The sequence below is a fragment of the Tursiops truncatus genome, chromosome 4 (genome assembly GCF_011762595.2).
Source record: "Tursiops truncatus isolate mTurTru1 chromosome 4, mTurTru1.mat.Y, whole genome shotgun sequence".
Taxonomy (NCBI): Eukaryota; Metazoa; Chordata; class Mammalia; order Artiodactyla; family Delphinidae; genus Tursiops; species Tursiops truncatus.
The window spans coordinates 17,828,332-17,849,761 of record NC_047037.1 but is presented as its reverse complement, the minus strand read 5'-3'; the positions used below and the strand labels follow the sequence as shown (position 1 = coordinate 17,849,761).

Below are 21,430 nucleotides of genomic sequence, written 5' to 3'. Positions count from 1 at the left end.
TAGTGGCTAATTTTGCTTTGTCAAATATATTGTCCATAGAATTATGTTTTTTCTGTAAAGCTATTTTAAATAATATCTCTGCATCTTCAAGAAATGGACATAAATGAAGAGATTAGCTATAACATGAGGAAAAATTATCTCTGTGCTCTTCACTGGTATTTGGCATTTAATATTCAAGGGGATAGTCTCATTTTGACTCATTTGGTTAGGCCTCATCGTGGAAATGGGATTGAGAGGATTTGTTCAAGAATACCTCCTGAGTTGGAAAAAAATAGTACGTGGAATGCTTGAGAAAGAAGAGGCAAATGTGAGGCCATTCAGCAAAAGAAATAATTAGCTTTCTCAAGAAGGGCAGTTTCTTCCCATCCCATCTTCTACAACTCTTTACCTGCTAGTCTCCTCCAGTGCTTTGGCCCTTATTTGTCTTCACTGTTTAACCAAACTCATCTCTCACAATTTGAGCTACCTACCACATTCTGATAACTCTCAAATCTAGACTCGTCACCAGAGATTACTCTAGAGTTCTAGATGCCTATTTCTAGCAACCTTTCCTTATTTCTCAACCTTCTTTCTTTATTTCTCCACCATGATCTATATCCCAGATGTCTCAAAATTCAAAAGTCCCAAATGTAACTTCAAATTTCTCATTTTCATCTCAGGTTTCTCTGCCACTCACTCCCCATCCCTCAAAAAAATCTAACCATCTTCCTGTGACACATTAACTATTTCCCCATTCCTTAGTTGCTCCATGCTAAAAATTGCAGTCATCCTTGGCATTTTCTTTGTTATAGATGAGTCTCTTTCATTTATCATCCCTCTGATTTCTCACAGACTCTCTGTGCTTCAGTTATAAAAACTTTCATTTTCCCTTGCTTAATCCCTGTGACCAAGCATTTGGCAGTGTCCTGCTATCCCTTATTCCCCTTTGCTTGCTTAGGTAACTTTTTTAAGACCTGTCTTGAGTGTTACTATCCTTCCTTCTCACTAACCCTGCCCCCCACACACACACATACACAAAACACCACATTTGGTTACAGTAAGTTTCATAAAAAGTCTCTAAAACTAATGATGAAAGAAAAAAAGCCCAATGAGAATAACTTACCTCCGGACACAGCAAATCTGAGGTGAGGCCAAGTTGCAATGTGTATTTGCTAATTCCACATCTAGTGATCTTCCCACTGGTGGACACTATCTAACTTCATGTTCTTCCACCCAGTATTTGTTGAGTATTGGGCATGTGCAGAGGCGACAGATTGGAACTTTTTTTTTTAACAAAAGTGTCACCTAGAAAGGTAAATGTTACTGAGATTTGGCTATTAGGAAATAAGAAGCAAAAGTTTGTTTAGGATTTATGACCTGTTACCTCCAAAGGAATTTGGATTACCTCGGTATATGGATTAGATGTTAATATTAGGCAGCAAGAACATATGGCAAGTGTAGTTTCAGACTGAAAATGAAGAATGAGATTAAGGAATGTTTCCCCAATTATTTATTGAGTTTAGTTAAAATAATAGCATTACCCATGTTTATTAAATACCAAGGAGTGCTTGGAAAAAGTCAGTTTTGCCGTTAAGTGTAGGAAGTGGCTTTGATCTAATACAGCTACCTCATGTTATAGCTAAAAAAAAAATTTTTTTAAAAAAGGGACCCCAGAGTAGCGAGTGATATATTTAGGACTCAGATTCCAAGTATACAGTTTTTGAGTCCAAGTATCTGTGACATTCTTTATTAAATGGCTGCCAGCCTCATGATAGATGTTTGTACGGCCAGTAGAGCTTTGTCTGGTAGGAGATAGATGCAACCGTTAAAACATAGCCTGTGTGGTTAGTGCCGTAAGCGTAGTGTGGAACATGGCTTACTATACGACTTCTGGAAGGGTTAGAGAAGCCTTTACAGAAGAGAAAGTATTTGAGCTGAAATCTATAAAAGAATGGTAGAGTTTCTACAGTACTTAGAGAGTGAGAAACAGTATGAACAAGGAGAGTAAAAGTAAACCATGGAGGGTCTTAAAGGAGTTTAGGCTATCCAGTTCAAAAGTTGAGCAGGCATTTGGAACTGGGAGGAAGTGGGGTGGGATAATGTAAAGGTTAGCATTAGAAATTTATACTAAACTAGTTCCTGATTTTTCCCCCCTTTGCCCCAGTTGTATGTCATTGCTGAAGAATTCTGAGTTACTTTAGAAATGTTAGATGAATTTAGCTACGTAGGTTGTTTTTATAATAGGCCCACTGCCAAGTGAAAATTTATTCAGTGCTTGTTGGTCTCTGAAATGAAATGCAAATCTTAAGAGCTTTACGTTTTTGTTTTTATTTCCCTTGACATTCTTTTTTTTTCTTTTTGAATTTTATTTTACTTATTTTTTTATACAGCAGGTTCTTATTAGTCATCCATTTTATACACATCAGTGTATACATGTCAATCCCAGTCGCCCAATTCATCCCACCACCACCACCACCCCCTGCTGCTTTCCCCCCTTGGTGTCCTTTGACATTCTTTTTTATTATGTTCTTTCTCCAGTTTTGTTCATTTTCATATACTTACACCATGAACATTTCCTTAGGTGGGGAAAGTGCTGTGATTTCCTCATAGTCAAAGGGAAAGAATACTATATTGTTAACCTTTTAAAGGACAACTGATCTTAACTACAAAATGGCTGTTAAACATAGTCCTTTCCCTGGAAGGCTTTTTCTTAATCTTTATCCTTTTCCTAACACAGCTGGAGAAATTTGAACTCATGTGTTTTTAATGTCTTCATTCACATTAAGGATTTTCATTGAATTTTTCTCTTTTATTAAACTTTTGTACTTTGTAGGACAGATAGTCCTTAAAATCAGTATTGAAAACCATAGATCTTTTACTAAAGTATACAGTACTTTAATCACTAAATTCTGATGTTTTTATTTACTTATTTTTAATTTTATTTTATGGCTGTGCCACGTGGCATGTGAGTTCTCGCCCCCTGCATTGAAAGGGTGGAGTCTTAACCACTGTACAATCAGGGAGGTCCCATAAATTCTGATGTTTTTAGAAGTTGGTTAACCATCAGCTTCTATCCCAGCAGACTAAAGGAGTGGTTTTAGAATATCTAGAATGAATATATGAAACTATCAATACATCCACTATATTACTTTTCAGTATAACTATGTTATTTAGGTTTTCGTCAGTTATTCTGAACTAGACATCAGTTGGCAAAATTCCTTTCTAATCCCTCTCCTTTTTTTTTAATCTCAGGTACCAGTGTACATCTCAGCCTAGATAATTGTCAATCATAATACTGTTTTCCCAGTCTCCAGGAAGTAAATTAAAGTAGCCAAGACTATAGTGTCAAATTTTTAATTTGGACTTAAGCCCCTTGGTTATGTATCCTTCACTCCCCCTAATTATGATATCATCAAATTACCTGTTGCTGCTATGTAAACAGTAAAATGAAATCTCTTTCAAGAGAGTCTGCTCTAAATGTAAGCACTCCAACATTGGGGAAAATGCCACCCTCCTCCTACCCCTTTCTCACACCGTTTTCTTTTGCAGTCTGACTCAGAAGAAGGAAATAACTTTCATTGTGTCAAACCTTGTCTAATGTTAGCCTAATAAGAAATAACTAACTAGTGTATAAGCTCATTTATCTTAAGTAGATATGATTCCATGTTCTTATTCCATTTAAGTATTTAACTTGAGATAATAGAGTATTAAACAAACTTCCTTAGTTTATTGGACTGTTTGGCCTGTAGTGGTAAAATTGCTGCTATTTTACTTTTGTATAAGTCTCCAGTCTTTCCAGACTAAATTTTTACATCTTCCATCTTGACTGTTTTAACAGAAAAAAATGTTTAGTTTGGCTAGTTTTTAAGTTGTTTCCTTGGAGTAGCTCTTCAAGAAAAAAAATAATAATAATTATATCAGAATTTTACTACCAAATACTAAAATAATTCTGCCAAAATATCATAACTTTGAAGTGTAAAGAGATCTGGAAGAAGAAGGTAAAGTTAGTATTAATCTTATCTGTACCTTCTTTGGAATTCATTTTTAATGCAACATTGTGTAAGGTTATGTAGCCTATTGTATCTTAGATATTTATTGGAGAGACTTTTACTGTTTACTTACTAGCATCACTTTGAACAAAAATAACAATATACTGGGAGTTATAAACATTATTTATACTATATTTTTAAGTGATTTTAATTCACCCTAAGCCAAGGAAGTAAATTTTACAAATCAGAAATGTTATTTATATTGATTGTTTTTTTGTATGTTAAACATAGTACCTAATCTTTCAGAAGGAAATAGTTCCAAATACAAGTGGAGCTGTTGGTCCTCTTCCCTTTTTTCCTTTCTTGTTTCCTGTCTGCCATTTGTTCATGTCTTGAGTTCACACTGTACAGGGAAATAACTCCTTCATGAGTCATTTTCATTTTGGAATGTGTTTTTCAGTATTCTTCACAGTGTAGAGAAAGTAGTCTTCTATCCCTGTTTCCCTTCTGCCTGCCTTCCAGATAAGCACTTACCTAAACAGATAAGCACTTTCTTAGTGTGTGTGTGTCCTTCTAGTCTCTTTATTGTATACACAAGCAAATACAATGTGTATTATCTCCCTCTTCACACGAATGATAATATACACACATCTGTACCTTTACCTTTAAGGATCTTCAAGATACATTGCTTCCATCTCAGTACACAGAAAAGCATCCTTGTGGTTTTTTTTAATAAATGGCTAATATTAAATTGAATGGATGACTATACTGTGATTTATTTAACCCCTTCCCTATTGCTAATCAAAAGCCTGCTGTTATAAAGTATTGTAATGAGTAGTTTTGTAAATACATTATTTCCTATGTATGCAAAAATATCTATAGGATAAATTACTATAGATATTTTTGCATACATAGGAAATGTATACATAGGAAACTATATACATGTATTTTTGCATACATAGGAAACTTGTAGGATTGCTGGCTCAAAGAGTGTGTTGTATAAAATTTATTAGATATAACCAAATTGCTCTCTATACGGGTTATACCATTATACCACTTTGTACCAGCACTGTAAGAGAAGGCCCATTTTCCCACAGCCTCACTGACTGTGTATTATATTTTAGTATATTTGCCAGTCTGTTAGGGAAATAATATCACATTATAGTTTTAATCTCTATTTTTATTATGAATGAGATGTTGAGTATTTTTTCATGTCTTGTGAATGTTCGTGTGAATTCTACCCATGTTTCTATTTGGGCTTCTTGTCTTACAGATTCCTAGAAGTACTTTATATTTTAGGGAAATTATTAAAGAAGCTTTAAAAAAACTATATTTTGAGGCATATAGTTAGAAAGTCCTCTCCTACTCCTCTCCAAAATAGTAAAGAAATTCTTCCTAAATAGGCCTTTTTAAGGTCATTAATACAGATGTTATGGTTGACTCTGGACAAAGGGGGTCTGAGGTAGGAGGGGAACTTTGTATTGATGGTATACTTTTTTGTGTATACTCTCTGAATTTATTCTTTACCATGTATATGTATATTTTTAAAAACTTTTATTTTGAGTAATTATAGATTAATAAGTTGCAAAAAAAAAAGTGCAGGGAGGTCTCAGGTACCCCTTTACCCAGTTCTCCCCCAGTGATAACATCTTGCATGGCTATAGTATAATACCTGAAGCCAGGAAATTGACATTGGTATAATCCACAGGTACAATCCTTTTTTCCTCTTTTTAAATATTCTTTTCTGGTCAGGATTTTGACCTGAAATTAATTAAAAGAATGTGAAATATGCTGAGGGCATTGGTGAGCAAAGATTTTATAGATGATAAAAACAAATATCAATCTTCATATAAGTATTTAGCTCAGTTTTTTGTTTTTTGGGGTTTTTTTGTTTGTTTTTGCGGTACGCGGGCCTCTCACTGTTGTGGCCTCTCCTGTTGCGGAGCACACGCTCCGGACGCGCAGGCTCAGCGGCCATGGCTCATGGGCCTAGCCGATCCGTGGCATGTGGGATCTTCCCGGACCAGGGCACAAACCCGTGTCCCCTGCATCGGCAGGCGGACTCTCAACCACTGCGCCACCAGGGAAGCCCTTTAGCTCAGTTTTTAGTAGTTCCTTGGTAAAAGCTTTTTTTCACAGTAAGATTGGTTACTTGAGAAAATAATAACATTTAGTTTTGTGAGTAGCCATTTTCTCTGCTTGTTTAGCATGAATAGTAGCTTTTATCATCCACAAAAATCACTTATTTTGTGTTACCGATAATAAAAATCTCCATGGGGCCTTTTTGTGAGTTTTTTAAATCATGAAATTAAACAGGTTGTTTTTACATTGGTAGAACTTATGGTTAATAATTAGAATATGTGCAGTTTTGAGTTCTTAGCTTAATTTACTGTTAACTTTGTCTAATAGTTTTATTCTTAACCACAGAGGTTTGCATTTGGCCAGAGATTGTCTACATGAATTTTATCTATTTAGGCTCTTTTTTGGAAGGAGGATTGTTATTTGCCCTTAAATTGTGTTAGAGTGTAAATGTTCTTTAAATTCGTCTTACAGAAGGGTGATGGGGTTTTTTTCTTTTTAACCTTGATAGGCTTGCTGAGCTGTAGATTCATTAGATTTATTTTTTTGCAATCAGTGACTTAACAGTTTCTTTCTAAAAAGCAAAACATACCTTTCTTAGAGAAGAGGCAAAATGTTGCCCAGATTAGAATTAAAGCATTTTTAGCACTAATGATGTTATAGAGCTTATTGCAGTGGGGCAAGGGGATTAAGGTTGTAGGTGATTTACTGGAAACAGTACCTGATTCCTGAGGACTGGCCTCCAAGAAAGATTGTAGCTTCAACTTGTAAGTTTAAGAAGAATTGATTTTACCTGGTTTGGGTAAGGGGGCTTTAACATAAGTATTGATATACGAGATTTGCCAACTCAAATAAGTTCTCATCACAAAACATTTTATTTTGTAATTTGGGGAATTCCTGTAGTGGATTTTTAATTGTGTTGTGATTCAACAGAGAAAGTTAGGAGGGTCTTGGAGTAAACCAAGGTAAATTTTTTTTATAATATTCTGCATATAGATCCATATAATCTTAAGATATCTTCATCTTTCTAACAAACCAAAAGAACGTTTTAGTCCTTAGCAAATAGGTGAACTATACTGGCTGTCTAAAGATCACTGAGCAAGTCCCTTTTCTAAGAAGTGACCTCCCTTGTTTTCAGAGCTGAACCTCTCCTAGGAATATGCTAGATAAGATAAATGGCATATTATGGACATAGTTTAATCTTTGGATCCACAGTTATGGTTTGACAACTAACATGTGGTACTTGGTTAAAGCACTTTTCACAATGTACACAACGCTGGATTTCTTTTAGGTCATTATAGATAGTTGCTTTCTTCGTTTCACAATCTGACTGTTATGATAGGAAAAGCATATGTTTTGACATTAATTAGGTTAGGTTTTAATCCTCTCCCTAGGGTTGTGTCTGAATAACTTACTTGGCTTCAGTTTCCTCAGCTGTAAAGTGAGAGTGTTGCTCAGGCTTGTAGTAAGGACTCACTTAAACAGCGTGTGCTGCCATGAAGTGGGCAGTCATTTGTGTTCTTTTCCTCTACCCTGTTGCTTTGTTAATAAGCATTTGTGGGATTTCCCTGGCGGTCCAGTGGTTAAGACTCAGTGCTTCCACTGCAGGGGGCACAGGTTGGATCCCTGGTCAGGGAACTAAGATCCCACAAGCTGTGTGGTTGTGGCCAATAAATAAATTTTTAAAAAAAATTTTAAATAAGCATTTGTATTGAGAAAGGAGAAGAAACAGCGTAGCCAAAATGTAATAGAGAAGAAATTTGCACCATTTTTTTCTTAAACAGTAGCCATGATGTCTCTGTCCACATTAATAAAGAAAAAAGTTGATTTCTCATAAAAAAATTTTCTTAAATGTGAGATCAAGTTAGCCTAACTGTGTCACTGGTTTTAATTTTTAGAGAGGCAAGACGGGATGATTTGCAGAGTCACTGAGCTGAGAGCATGGATGAAACAGTTAGCCTATTAAGAAGGATGCGGGCTTCCCTGGTGGCGCAGTGGTTGAGAGTCCGCCTGCCGATGCAGGGGACACGGGTTCGTGCCCTGGTCCGGGAAGATCCCACATGCCGCGGAGCGGCTGGGCCCGTAAGCCATGGCCGCTGAGCCTGCTCATCCGAAGCCTGTGCTCCACAACGGGAGAGGCCACAACAGTGAGAGGCCCGCGTACTGCAAAAAAAAAAAAAAAAAAAAAAGGCGGCTGCAAATGTAAGAAACTTGTGATGCCGCAGCAGAGGTTCCTATCTGGCCTCTTGTCTTCTCAGTGAGGTTGCAAGTAATCTATTGTGATAAGAGCAAGCAGGCCTGGGAAGAAAAGCTGTGGTGGGGAGCCAGTTGGGATGAACTAAAAGATGAACAGCATGGAAATCCAATCTAGCTTGGTGTGCCATTGATACTTTTAAGGTTTACTTTTCTTATGAATGTGATTGTAATTTACTTTATTTAAACACTAAATTCAAGCTCATTTGGTTCTTTTGGGAGCCGCAGTTCCGGTAAATGAAAATTCATTATATAAAAAGTCATTTAGTCATTCTTTTTTTCCCATAGTTCTGTATTTCTGTCCGTTCCCTCCATACCCACAGTTTTTTATTCATCTAGTAAATGCTAATCCAGTTACGATTTTATTCTAAAAGAGAGACCCATAGTAACAGAATTATCCCTTTTTATATAGCACTCTGTAGTTTAACAGAATAGTTACAAAGTCTTAGGAAGCCTTCCCTTAAGGAACTTAAGTTCAGAAACTGGTTATAGCGTGGTGAATACAATAATAAGAAAGAAAACAAGGCCTAATACTATAACATTAGGTCAGGGAAACAAATGAAAGGAAATTATTCATTCTGCTTCAGCTGATCATTCTCATTTTAAAAGAGCATAAAGCCCAAACCACTATGTTGACTTTGAACACAACGGAAAATTTGGTTCCCTCATTGAAACAATATTCTTAAACCATGTTCTGGGATCTTGAAATAGAATACACTCTTATTTGGTTATATTTAAAACTACCATATTGGTATCTCTATTAAAAATCAGGCTGTTTAAGGCAGTGGTTCTCAAACTTTAGTTTCTTTCAAATCACCTGGAGGAGTTATTAAAATAGATTTCTTGGGTCCCACCTCAAAAGTATCTAATTCAGTAGGTCTGAGTAGACCTGAATATTTACATTTCTAACAGGTACCCAGATGATGCTGATGATGGCTCCTGGTCCAGGGACCACACATGGAGAGCTACTGATTTATTCAAACTCAGAAAAATGTAATGGCTTCCTAACATGAACCAGTAATTGTTTCTAATCCAATTACTATCATATTGACTCTTTCAGTATGCATTTGAGTTCCTATGTGCCAAGCACTGTTCACTTCTTCACAGAGGTGAAGAAGATAAGCCACCTCCCTCAAGGAGCTCAGTCTAATAGAGTTAACAGTGGTAGTATTATTTAGACTCACTTAATCCTCACAGGAGTCTTGTGGATTGGGGTATATAATCCTTATTTTAGGTTAAAAAAAATAAAATGAGGTCTAGAAAGGTAAAATAATTTCCTAGAATTCACAGTGATTACATGGAGGAGCCAGAATTTCCTGGTTATGCACTATAAAAAGTTTGTGATGATTTTAGTGGGCCACAAAAGGGATGGAATATTTGGTTCTACCTTAGGAAATCAGAAGGTGTTGCAGAAGAGGTGGCACTGAGCATCTTAAGGAACAAGTTAAAGATAGCCAGATGAATTGGAACTGTGAGCATTTCCAGCTGAGGGAACAGTTTCTGCAAAGCCATGGAAACCTGAGAGAACATATGTTCCACAGACTGCAAATAGCTATGTAAGACCATAACACAATATACCACATGGGGTGTGAGAGGAAAGGAGACCATAGAAAGCTGAGGTCAAGGTCGTAAAGGGTTTTGTATACAAGGCTAAGAAATTTTTTAAGTAGTTAGGGTTTTTTTATTATTACTCTTCTAATTTTCATCTCTAAGCCAGTGGTTCTCAAAGTATGATTTGTCTGGCAGCAGAATTGGCATCACCTGGAAACTTGTTAGAAATTCAGGTTCCTGGGCCTGACCCCAGACCTACTGAATCTGAAGGGTGGAGCCCAGCAATCTGTGTTTTAATAAAACATCTAGATGACTCTGGTACATGCTAAAGTTTGAGAACCTCTGCAGTAGGTTGTAGGATTCTTGATAACAGCCTTCAGAGTGGCCAAAGGTGACTATAGTGATAGTAATTGTATCTGTGACTGATTTGATTCTGTTAAAGTACAGTGTTTAACAAAATTGGAATAGTAATACCTTTTAAGGGAAACATATCTTCAACATGATCCATTTATACTTTGCAAACCTGTTCCTCCATAGCAGTAAAAGAGATCTGAGTCAGGACTAGAGGTTATTATATCAGCAAAGAATGGGATGCTAATTATTGTTCCTTAGCTGAGGGAATGGTTTGGAAACTGACTAGGTTTTGTTTTAATTATCAAAAAAGAAGAAGAAGTAAACCTTTTTTAAAGGTTTTTGAGGTTTATTTGGATTTTTTGTTTGCTCATTAATATGTAAAACTGGTGTTAAAGTTAGCATTTAAGATATCCTATTTAAAACTGATGTGTTAAAAGAATTGAATGTATTTAAGTCATGAAATGACTAAAACTATTTCATTTTTTCCTTGACATAGAAGTAAAAAATAAAGTATAATCTAGGATTCTCAGGCAAATTCTGATCTAAATGCCTATCACTATCTTTTTTGCCAAATCATGACCAGTGTTTGGTGAATTTATCTATGTGGTGTCTGAATTGAACTTTACATTAAAGTTTATGTAGTTCTGTAGTTTTTAGTTACATGAAGCCATACTTTGCTGTCTACAAGCAGTTAAAGCCTAACATATATAAGTATTTATTAATGATCTATATATCCTTTCCAGTTATTAGGTATACAGAAGCCCCTTTTCATCTTAGCAACAGCAGCAAGAAGTGAAGTAGTATGCTGTAATTAATGTGCTTAATGCACAGATAAACAAGCTTAGTGTTTTCCACGCATTGACTCAGGATTTAAAAGTTCAAAGTCCACTGAGGCATTGACACCAGCCCCTTCATTTTACAGATGAGGAAACTGAGGTCCAGGGAAGTTAAATAGTTGATTACTGATGGTCATATAGGTAGTGAGTAGCAGAACCAGGATTATAACCAGATCTACTTAGATTATAATAAAAAAAGGCACCACTACATCAGACAGGATATTTCTGAGGCTCAGTCTGATAGAACATTGAGGGTCCACATCATCCAAAGCAAAATAGTCTTCAGATATATTAGCACCTAAATTTAGCACTACACACTAAATGAAGAGTATGTAGTAAAAGTTTTGTATAAAAGTGGTTTAAAGACCTCTTTTTGTATTGATACAGTAGATTAATATATCCGATTTATATTTACAAGAAAATCTAATAACTATTCTTTAAAGTTTACAAAAACACCAAGAAAAGGATATAGATCCTCACTACATACATGGGAAAATATAAACTGCCAAAGAGGACAATTATTCAACCTCCTGTGTCATTATCACAGAAATGATAAGGTGATATTTAAACTTGGGATGTACTTACCAGCTAGACGATTTCCAATTATTTCTAGGAAAAATTGGTCTAAACCACATACCTTAGTAGGTGATTTTTGCCAGCTAGTAAACTACAGTCAAAGCATACAGGTCTGCCAGAATGTTGAGTTCCTTGTTAACCAACCCTGCAAGTACTCCTTGCCCAAAAGCCCTCTGAATCATTTTTACAAGCCAGTTTTTAAAATTTAAAAACCAGACATTAAAATATAAAATCTGTAGTAGAAAAATCATCATCTGAATTTAATGCAATAAGTAACCACTGGAATTTCTACATGAAAGGCAATTAGAATATATAGTTGGTAAATGAAGAGATGTGGAGGGGGTACTGTTCATTCAAAATGTATCTTAAGTTCACTGAATTGAGAACTCCTGGATAGAATTGGGAGTTACTTTTTAAAGTAGCATATATATGTCATTGGCAAATTAGAAGTATTGAAACTACAAAGATTTTTACAAGCCATCTGTTTATTGAGATCATTTTCAAAATGAGAGCTCTGAGTATGAAATTCTGAGAATAGACTAATAATCTATTTTAAATTACTATTTTTGGTTTTAAGTAAAACACAACTATTTTAAGAGTTGGAAGGGAGCTTACATTTTTTAGAATAATTTAATGAAATATTCTAATTTTTTCCAGTGCATCTGGGGGAGGTGGTGTAGCCATTGACAACAAAATAGAACAAGCAATGGTAAGTAAAAATTTATAGTCCTCTCATTTCAGAGATTGTTGGGTTTCATCAGTTATAAAAAACAAATACCTAATTTCTTTAAACCAAGATGACCAAAGTGTATTTTTTGATAATGAGATTTGGTTGAAAATGCTAGAATGTTGAGAATTTTTAGTCTATAAACACCAGTGGAATAGATATTTCCCCTACTTGAACATGTTACATTTCATGCCATTTTGGGGAATATACATAATCAACATGCATTTGATCCCCTAAATATCTCAGCATCAAAAATAATTTAGAGACAAAAGACTAATAAAATGAAAACTTCAGCTGGAAATCTTTTCCATCCTTTGGTTATTTACAGTGACTCTTTTACTCAGCTTTAATAAATAGACTTGTTTCTGTTGATTCTGATTCTGATTTCTGCTATTACTATCAATTTTTTGGTTTTCTTAAAGATATTCTACTCATATTATTTAAAATATTTTGATTCAAGTTATTAAAACCATAGATAGATTATAAATAAAGGCCATTGGTCTCAAACTATTTTGTTTTTTAATCCTGAGGTTTTAAAGTTGGAAATTGCAGGTCACTTCATCTCTTAAAGCAGTACTATAACTAGTTTATTATCAGACAGTTTAATATCCTTTGTTCTCTTCGTCTGACGTCTAAATATATGATTTTAAACCTTTTTTTAAATTCTAATCTTATATTAATTGACAATTTAAGGAGCTGGTATTTTTTGAAATCACTCCAAACTTTGAAAATAAAATCCTGGGCTTGCTGCCCTAGTTGGGAGCTAGATTTTTTCCACCCCATCTTCCTTAGTGTCAATCAAGAAACAGTAGAAACATTAAAAGCAAGAGCAGGAAAACTATATAAATGTAGTTTAAATAAACTATATTTATAGTATAAATATAAATATATAAAACTATATAAATATAAAACTGCCTAATGTTTATAAGGCACCAGGTAGGCTAGAGCCAAATAGCAACTCCTTTCCGTTTCACTCTTTTTGACATTCCTAATTTTGTTCTTCACAGGATCTGGTGAAAAGCCATTTGATGTATGCAGTAAGAGAAGAAGTGGAAGTTCTAAAGGAACAAATAAAAGAATTAGTCGAAAGAAACTCTTTACTTGAACGAGAAAATGCACTGTTAAAATCTCTTTCAAACAATGATCAGTTATCCCAACTCCCAGCCCAACAGGCCAATGCTGGTAGCACTTCTCAACAGCAAGCAGTGATAGCACAGCCTCCGCAGCCAACGCAGCCTCCGCAGCAGCCGAATGTGTCCTCAGCATAAAGCTTTCTTGCCTCATTAAGAAAAAAACTGAAAGCAATCTATCCTTGTGTGCCACTGGTGTTCTTTCCACTTTATACGAAAGCAAGTAGCCATGCTTCAGTTGTGTGTTTGGCCTTTTCAGTATTAGACAATCATTCTACAAGAGCTTTTCCTCTCTTTGAGATGTCATGCAGTGCTGTTGATGTCCAGTTTATGTCATCAGTACACAAGGAGAATAATAGATGGGGTGTATTAAAGAGAGCAAAGTTAGCATTTTACCTGGTGCGCACGAGTGGGGTCTTTTAAGAGCTTTGGTGGCTCTCCCATGTTTCCTATTATCCATGGATTTACCCTGAGCCTTCCTATCGCATTATAAATAACAGTTCATCTAAAGAGCCACTTTTCTTTCAATATCAGTAACATTTGCCTACATAAGTTTTCATTTATTTGTGTTTTATTTATTACAGGGCTGCTATTTTCATAATGTACATGAACAATGTCACAGAACTTTTTTAATTTTTTTGAATAATTATAAGTATCAGTAAAGGAATTGAAAGGCAGGATTGCATTTAATAGACGAAACGTTTAGGCAATAATTGAACAAAAGAATCCTGGCATATTTCTAACACTAATGGCAATTTACCTTCGGTATTTATTTTCAGTAGTAAAGACCCAGCTTGAATGTAAATTTTGTATAGTGTAAGTATGAAGAACATAGTGCAACTGTACAGGTAGTCACCAGTTATTGTGATATAATAAATAATTGGGCTATTTTGATGAAGAAAACTTTGTTCATTTGTTTCTACTTTCTAATAGAGAAATTGCCACGATTCCTCTGCTTTTTGACATTTCGTATGACTTTTTTTTCGGGTGGGAATAAAAAGCTGTGAAATTGTTCAACCTACTTTGTAACCAAAGAAGCAAAGCTGTGTAATGGAGTTTTGTTTTTTTTTGTTTGTTTTTTTTTTTATAATGCACATTCTTTATGTATTTTTATTTAGTGTTCTCTCGGTCACAATTTTCTTTGCTGTCTAGCATGATCTGCATGACCTATAATCTTTGAACCACTTTCGTACCTCATGTTTTTATCCAGCACTCTTATTGTAATATGTACTAGTCTGTGAACAATGTCAAATAAAAAAGAACGAACAGGTAGTATGGTGGAGCTGAGCTAGTGTACTATACACTAGTTGTAAAAAAAAAAAAAAAAAAAAAAAATAATGAAGTGAGCCATCTTTTTGTTCATTTAAAATGGTGTTTTGAATTTCGTATGCAGAAAACGTTTTGTTACATTGCAGATTTTAATGTATTTAATAAATGCAACATGCAGATTAAGTGCAGTGTATACTGAGTATTTAAATTAAAATGTACATTTCATAAATACAGTTTCAAGAGAAAGCATCATTTTGTGTATACTAACACATTAAGTATATGTCAGAAATTGATGTATAAATATATATTTTAACACATTTTCTGAAATTAAACTGCAGTTTTGTTGAAATATTTGGCTCTCATATGTGTTCAAAATTTAATTTGATTAGATTTGTATTTTCAGAGTTCCAAATATTCCTTCAATGAAAACCTATGTTATTAATGACTTAATGATGGTTCTTAAATTTTCCAAGTAAAATAATTTAAAGAATGCAAGAATGGTGAGCAATATTTGTACTCAATATTCATATTATGTCAATGACATTTAAGTAGGAAATCCTTGTCTACCAGAACTTTTACTTGAATTCAGAAAGGTGCCTGTAGAAATTAACATGCTCTGTATCTATAGCCAACTAGCTAATCAGGAGTTAATAAGAATCAATAGTTAGGTCTTTGCATTAAAAGAAGGTAAATAAGTGTTCTTTATCTATCTAAAATTAAAACTTAAGTCACAAACTAAATGCATAAAATCAGAGTGTACATGGGATTTCCAGTTATTTTATATTCTAGTTATGCTGCAGGATATATTCACTAAAAACACAATTTTAATGTTAATAGAACTAACTAAAGGAACTAAGTACTTAGGCTTGAAGAAGCAACCTAAAGATACGAAGTAAGATTTTTTAATAGAGCCATCCCAGGTGAGCTAGAAAGTGAAACTTCCACGTTGGAATGTTAACCAAAAGGCTCACCGGGTGCACCCCTCAAGTGCGAACAGTGTGATATATAATACAGGTGGAAAAAAATGTATTAGAAAAGGTTGGGGTTTATGTGAAAATATAAATTTTGGTGTTGGGGGTAGAAAAACATTATAAATGCTAAAGTAATAGTCACAAAGGAAGTGATTAATATGCTTTAAATGGTAATTAAAAGCAATTATTACTACTTCTACATTTTAAAAAATCACAATAGAAGAGAAAACATGAATAGTTCACAGAAGAAATAAACGGCAGTTTCTAAAGCTTCACCCTCTAGTAACCTAAGAAATACAAGTTCACATTTAACAAATTATTTGTCCTTTAAATAGCAGGACCTAATGTAGAAAGGCAAGCTTTCCTGTGAACTTCTAGAAAGTAAGATGGCAAAATGCATCGAGCCTTAAAAAACTTTTCAACTTAATGACATGAGAAGATACTCAACTACTGGTGCCATGTTCAAAAAATGCAAAACTATAGTAGTGCCTGTCCTCTGCTTTCCCAACTCCCCCCCCCCCACCGCCGCTTCTCTTGTATGACCCATCCCCCACCATACAACCCCAAAAATAGCTGTGAAAGGAAGCCTGTACATCCAAACCTACTCTCATGAGGCATGCCCCCAATCCAAAGTCAGGAACAAACTTAAGGGTGGGAAAGCTATGTGCATTTCAGCATCAGATATACTGTATATTTGAAAACAACATCAAGCATTCCTCCAAATGATTAGTTTAGGATCTTAAGTAAATTTCAGTTTTTCCTCAGATATTTAGGGTCTCTAGTTAGCTGGAATACTAATTTATTGAGATGCCAATTTGGGAGCACAGTCTTGTATGAATGCCATCTGTAATTTTCTCAGTGAAATGCTCATAGACCAAGGTGCCACATAAGTGTTCTGTTGGTTTACTTCAACCAACCACAAGATCATAGGTAGAAAATATTTCTGATGCGGCAATGTGTCTTCAGTACAAACCTAATTTTCCCCAAAGAAAAATCATTTCAAGTAGCTACAATGTGATTTTATAGCTTGATATACACCTCCCTCCCCCCAAGAAATAGAGCGATTGTGAGATATTAAATATATGGTTCCTCTCATAATTTTTTGTTCAAAAATAGCTGGATATTTCCGATGTGCTGAGCTAAGCATAAATAAGTATAAAAACAGGAATGCTTTACCATCAAGCCCTCAGCGATGGGTAATTAAAACTTCGATTATTCACAAAGAATTGTCACAGGTCAGAGATTAGAGTATTTCTCCAAGTTCCAAACCATAGTCACTTCTGGACGTTTAAAAAAACGGGAAGTGGGGAGGGTGGGCGCAGTATCCTTCCAATTAAAGTAACCAAAATACCTGTTCATGAGAATTCATCCTTGTAGAGCCAGAAATAAAATACCACCTAATTTTCTAGAAACCAATTTCTAAGATGGTCTGAAGTCACATATTTTAAAGGAAGATTTATAGCTCAGTGGCAGGCATTTAGTGACATGACTCAATTCTCTTCAATAATCCTTTAAAAGGACAAAGCCCAGCCCTCAAGTTTCAGAGTTTAATTAAGGATATAGACAAATGAATAGATATGATGCAATAATAAAGGCTTGTTATACACAGTCAAGGATGGCTTTGTTAGGGAAGGTTTCTTCAAGGAGGTGACACGTGAGTCTTGAAGGTCGCAAAAGTAAAAGTGCTCAGAGGCTTAAAGGAGAGCATAAGCAAAGCTCCTTGAGAAGCCACAGAACTGTTCCACAGGAGGCATGCAGGCAATGACTGTCTCACTCACCTGAGTAGTTTGGCATCAATTCGGAAAACAGGAATGATTTATTGAATGATTTTAAGCAATGGGATTGTAATCAGAATTGCATTTCAGAAAAATTAATCATTCCAGTGGCACATGAGAGGTAGTTGGAGAGCTAAAACTAGAAACTGAGAAATAATTTGGGAGAGACAAACCAGAACAGAAATGATGGATAGGCAAAATTATATAGGCAATCTTGGTTCATGAAGGAAGTTTGTCTTGAGTTCTTCTGTACCATTTTTCTCTCCACGGTGAACATTCCATTCCCAGCATCAGGTACCTGTTACTTCTTGCTCCAAGGAAAGATCAGAGAACTCCAAGTCTTAGAAAGTTTAAGACTTTTCCTTCCAACAGCCATATATCTCTATGAAACGAAAGCCTTTGTTTCCTGTTAAAGGAATTTCAAGAATTTAGCAAAGGGGTAGGGGGGACTAGAGGAGGCTTAGCTGTCCCTTTATGCCTCTGTGTAAATCCAGCCCTAAAGGTAAACCAAATTTAGTCCTTTTATAGTGGATTAGGATTAGAATGGCCCAGAAGCATGAATTCAAAGTCTGCCCCTCAGAGCTAGCCCTTCCTCCCAAGAAAGGATAATACGGGTTCTAGCCCCGCTGCAGACATTGACAGCCCGTCAGAACAGGTTTTGCTAGGCTTTAACCTTTCATTCTTTGACACAATTCAGAAGGTTTCTTTCTGCCCTATAAGCCCCCTGCGTAAACAAAACTGGACCTTTTCTCCCACCTCCTCCTGCCTGGTAATCCATGTTTTTATTTTCTAGCAATACTAATAGTGTATTATTTAGTGATGTGTATTTGCATCCTATTTTTCCCTTTTTGAAGTTCCAGTATGCATTCCTGTTTCATATATTTCTCTACCAGTTCACAGAATTTTTAATGGTAAAATCTGTTCTTTAAATGCAAGTATTCCTTTCGTCAGTAGAGAGATTACTGTAAAGTGTAGTTTAACGATTTCCTTAGTGGTCTACAATTAGGCGGACGTGCTGTGTTCACAAATAAAAATGCTAAGTGAGGCACTATACAAAGTAAGTTAAAGGTCAGAGACATCCTCTTTTTTTAAGAGAATCATCAAAAAGAAAAGCAAGACAGTCTTTCAGGATTGATAATGGTAAGGTAAGGAGCTGGTATTTTGCACTGGCACAATTTACTTGGTCACAGAATATGTTCACCACACTTGGGTGGTGAGCTAGCTTTATTTTTCCTTCTCCTCACCAGGGGAACTGAGAGTTTAAGTAGTTTGGGGAATTTTCCCATAGTATAATGTCTTGTGTTGAGCTGTAAAACAGAGCAGGAAGTTTATGGGCTAAGGCATTACCCATGAAAGCCAAAGCTACCCCTTTGAAAGAAGGAAGGAAAAGGTGTGCTAACTCACATCATAAAAATAACTGAATTTTAAAGTGCGGCAAATGTCACACTTCTACTTTCCTATAAAAAAAGTTAAGTTTACCTTCTTTATTTCCTTCTTTTGCATGTCTGAGATATTTCTGTATAACAACTGTAAAGTATGCTTGCCCACTGCAATCCAGAATGTTTTCCAGATCACAGTTCTTACTGTCATTTAACAGGCAAGCAACATACCTATACATAGATCATACCTGAGGAAGTCCACGAACAGCAAAGGAACATTTTTCTCACACTTGGGCATGGATTATCAGGTCAGTGTCTAAATCTAGCGTTCCTACTTTTAAAAAAGAAAAAAATATATATATATATAAAATTTAATCAGATGGGCAGAAAAAAATAAATATGTATAATTTCGTGATGCCCCTGAAGTAAAGGTTTTGTTTTTGAGAAGCTTGAGTTTTATTTTTTATTTTATAGAAACATTGTTGAAACGCAGTTCAATTCTATTTCAGTTCAGGGTGTGCACCCTGTACTGGATGTTTGGGGATAGAAAGATGAATGAGACATGATTTGTGCACTCCAGGAGCTCATGGTCCAATGTAAAAGTAAAAGCTAGAGTGTCACATTGTTTTTTACAAAGTATATGTCACCGTTTGTGGACCTCAGATCATTTGTTGAATGAAAGGTTCTTATAAATGAACAGTAATATTGCCGTGCCACGTGATACCATTTGACATTGCCAGGAAAAAACTTTAAATCACCAAAAAGCTTTAACATCAAATACTTCTAGAAAGAGGGGAGCTGGTAAAAAGGATTCCATCTCTATGTTTAGCCTGTGAGGTGTCCCCTAAAAAAAAAAGAACTAATCTTAAAGAGAAGTTTACACATTTCTTAATACTCTGTTTGTAGATAACAGAACTGATTTAATTGAATAGAATTTGTGTGTTATGAATTACATCATCGACTGTCTCATGAGGAATACATTCATTATCTTGGCTGATAAAATCAGCTACCGTTCAATGAACCAAGTTAAGAATAACTCAGGTACCTGATGCCAAAATTAAATCTGATAAAGCTGAGAATCCAGAAACGAACACAAATATATATTGAGCAAATGATGAAAGTGACATTTCAAATCAATAAGGGAAGAATGGATTATTCAACAACTAGTATTAAGACCACATAACCACTTGGGAAAAACAATTTTAGATCTCTAACTCACAAAAATTAAATTCCAGCCAGACTAGCAGTGAGCCTTATGCTTTTTGGTCACATACTCCTTTTAGAAATATCCTTGTGAAAACGCACTTGAGCAAAAAGTTTTACAAATAGGTTATGAAGAGATGCCCAACTTTAGCAAAATAAGGGAAATGCACATTAAAACCCAAGAAACTGTCTCAGATCCAATTGGCAAGTATTTAAGATAAATATGAATCAAGAGTGTGGGGAAACAGGAATCCTACATTGCTGGTGAGCATATAAATTAGCATGGCCACTTTTAAAGGCAGCTGAGTGGTACCCATTACAATGGTAAATTCACATGCCCTGTGACCCAATAATTCCAATTTTTAATGAAACACACTTTACACATTTTTGTTCACAAGGTGGCTTGTATAATGATGACTGTTGTACCTTTGGTTGTAATATAAAATTGGAAAAACCAAAATATGCCTCAAGGGGACAGAGCATGGTACATGTTATAAAATACTAGGCATCAATGAAAAAGGAGAGTCCTACATGCACTGACATGAGATGATCTCTAAGATACAATGTTAAATTTTTTTAAAGTTTAGGGGGAAATGGAAGGACAATACATGAAATCCACAAGATACCATTGATGTTAAAAAACATACCACATCCATTCACATACACAAATACTGTATAGTGTACATCTTAAGTACCTAATTGTGTATTATAAAAATGTACAGAGAAGCTCTGGAAGGGTACTAACCAAACTGTTCACAGTAGTTTGGTGCAGTGCATTAGCTTTACCTGTAATGTCTGATGTTTTTGAGTATGCATTCATGTATTGTTTGTGTAATGACAAATTAATAAATTAGAAATAAAATCAAATAGAAGGTGTTCTCTTCTTGTCGCTGCTAAAGTCTCCCGTGGTACTCTGGATCTTATCATCTTCAGCCTTCTCTCCTCCCCACGATTGTTTATCCCCCTCTCTCCCATTCCTTCTACTTGGCTCTCTTCTGGCTTCATCACATCAGTGCGCACAGAGGCTGGGAATGTGCCCCCTCCACTTGCTTTTTCTGTTCCTTCTGCCTTTCTACTTCGTTCTCTTCTGCTCACCACATGTCACATGCAATCTGGTTGGGGTCCCCATTGTGACCCCAACCATTCTTGTCATGGTCACCAATGGTCACTTTTCTACTACAGTCATTCCATTCAATACGTTTCATTCTTATCTTATTGAACTGTTTGACCTAATTTCAGTTTCTTATCACTTGTTTAGTCTAGTAGATATTTTCTACCTCTTCGTTTTCCTCCTTTGCATTTTTGTAGGGGTTTCTCTTGTATATATATATGGCTGAATTTTTTTTAACCCAATCTGTC

At 35.4% G+C, this 21,430-nt stretch overlaps 1 protein-coding gene across 3 annotated transcripts in view; it reads left to right on the top strand.

The window, feature by feature from the left end:
• The window catches only part of TSC22D2 (TSC22 domain family member 2), a 56,576-nt gene extending 35,628 nt beyond the window's left edge, over nt 1-20,948 (top strand). For 2 of the 3 annotated variants that reach the window (XM_019934343.3, XM_019934342.3), the window contains 2 exons: nt 12,275-12,326; nt 13,352-20,948. In XM_019934343.3, coding sequence (XP_019789902.1) covers nt 12,275-12,326; nt 13,352-13,612 — 313 coding nt within the window. In that variant the 3' untranslated portion in view covers nt 13,613-20,948. The remainder of the gene's footprint in view (nt 1-12,274; nt 12,327-13,351) is intronic. The other variant, XR_004526262.2, reaches the window with a different exon arrangement.
• The last annotated feature ends 482 nt before the right edge of the window (nt 20,949-21,430 follow it).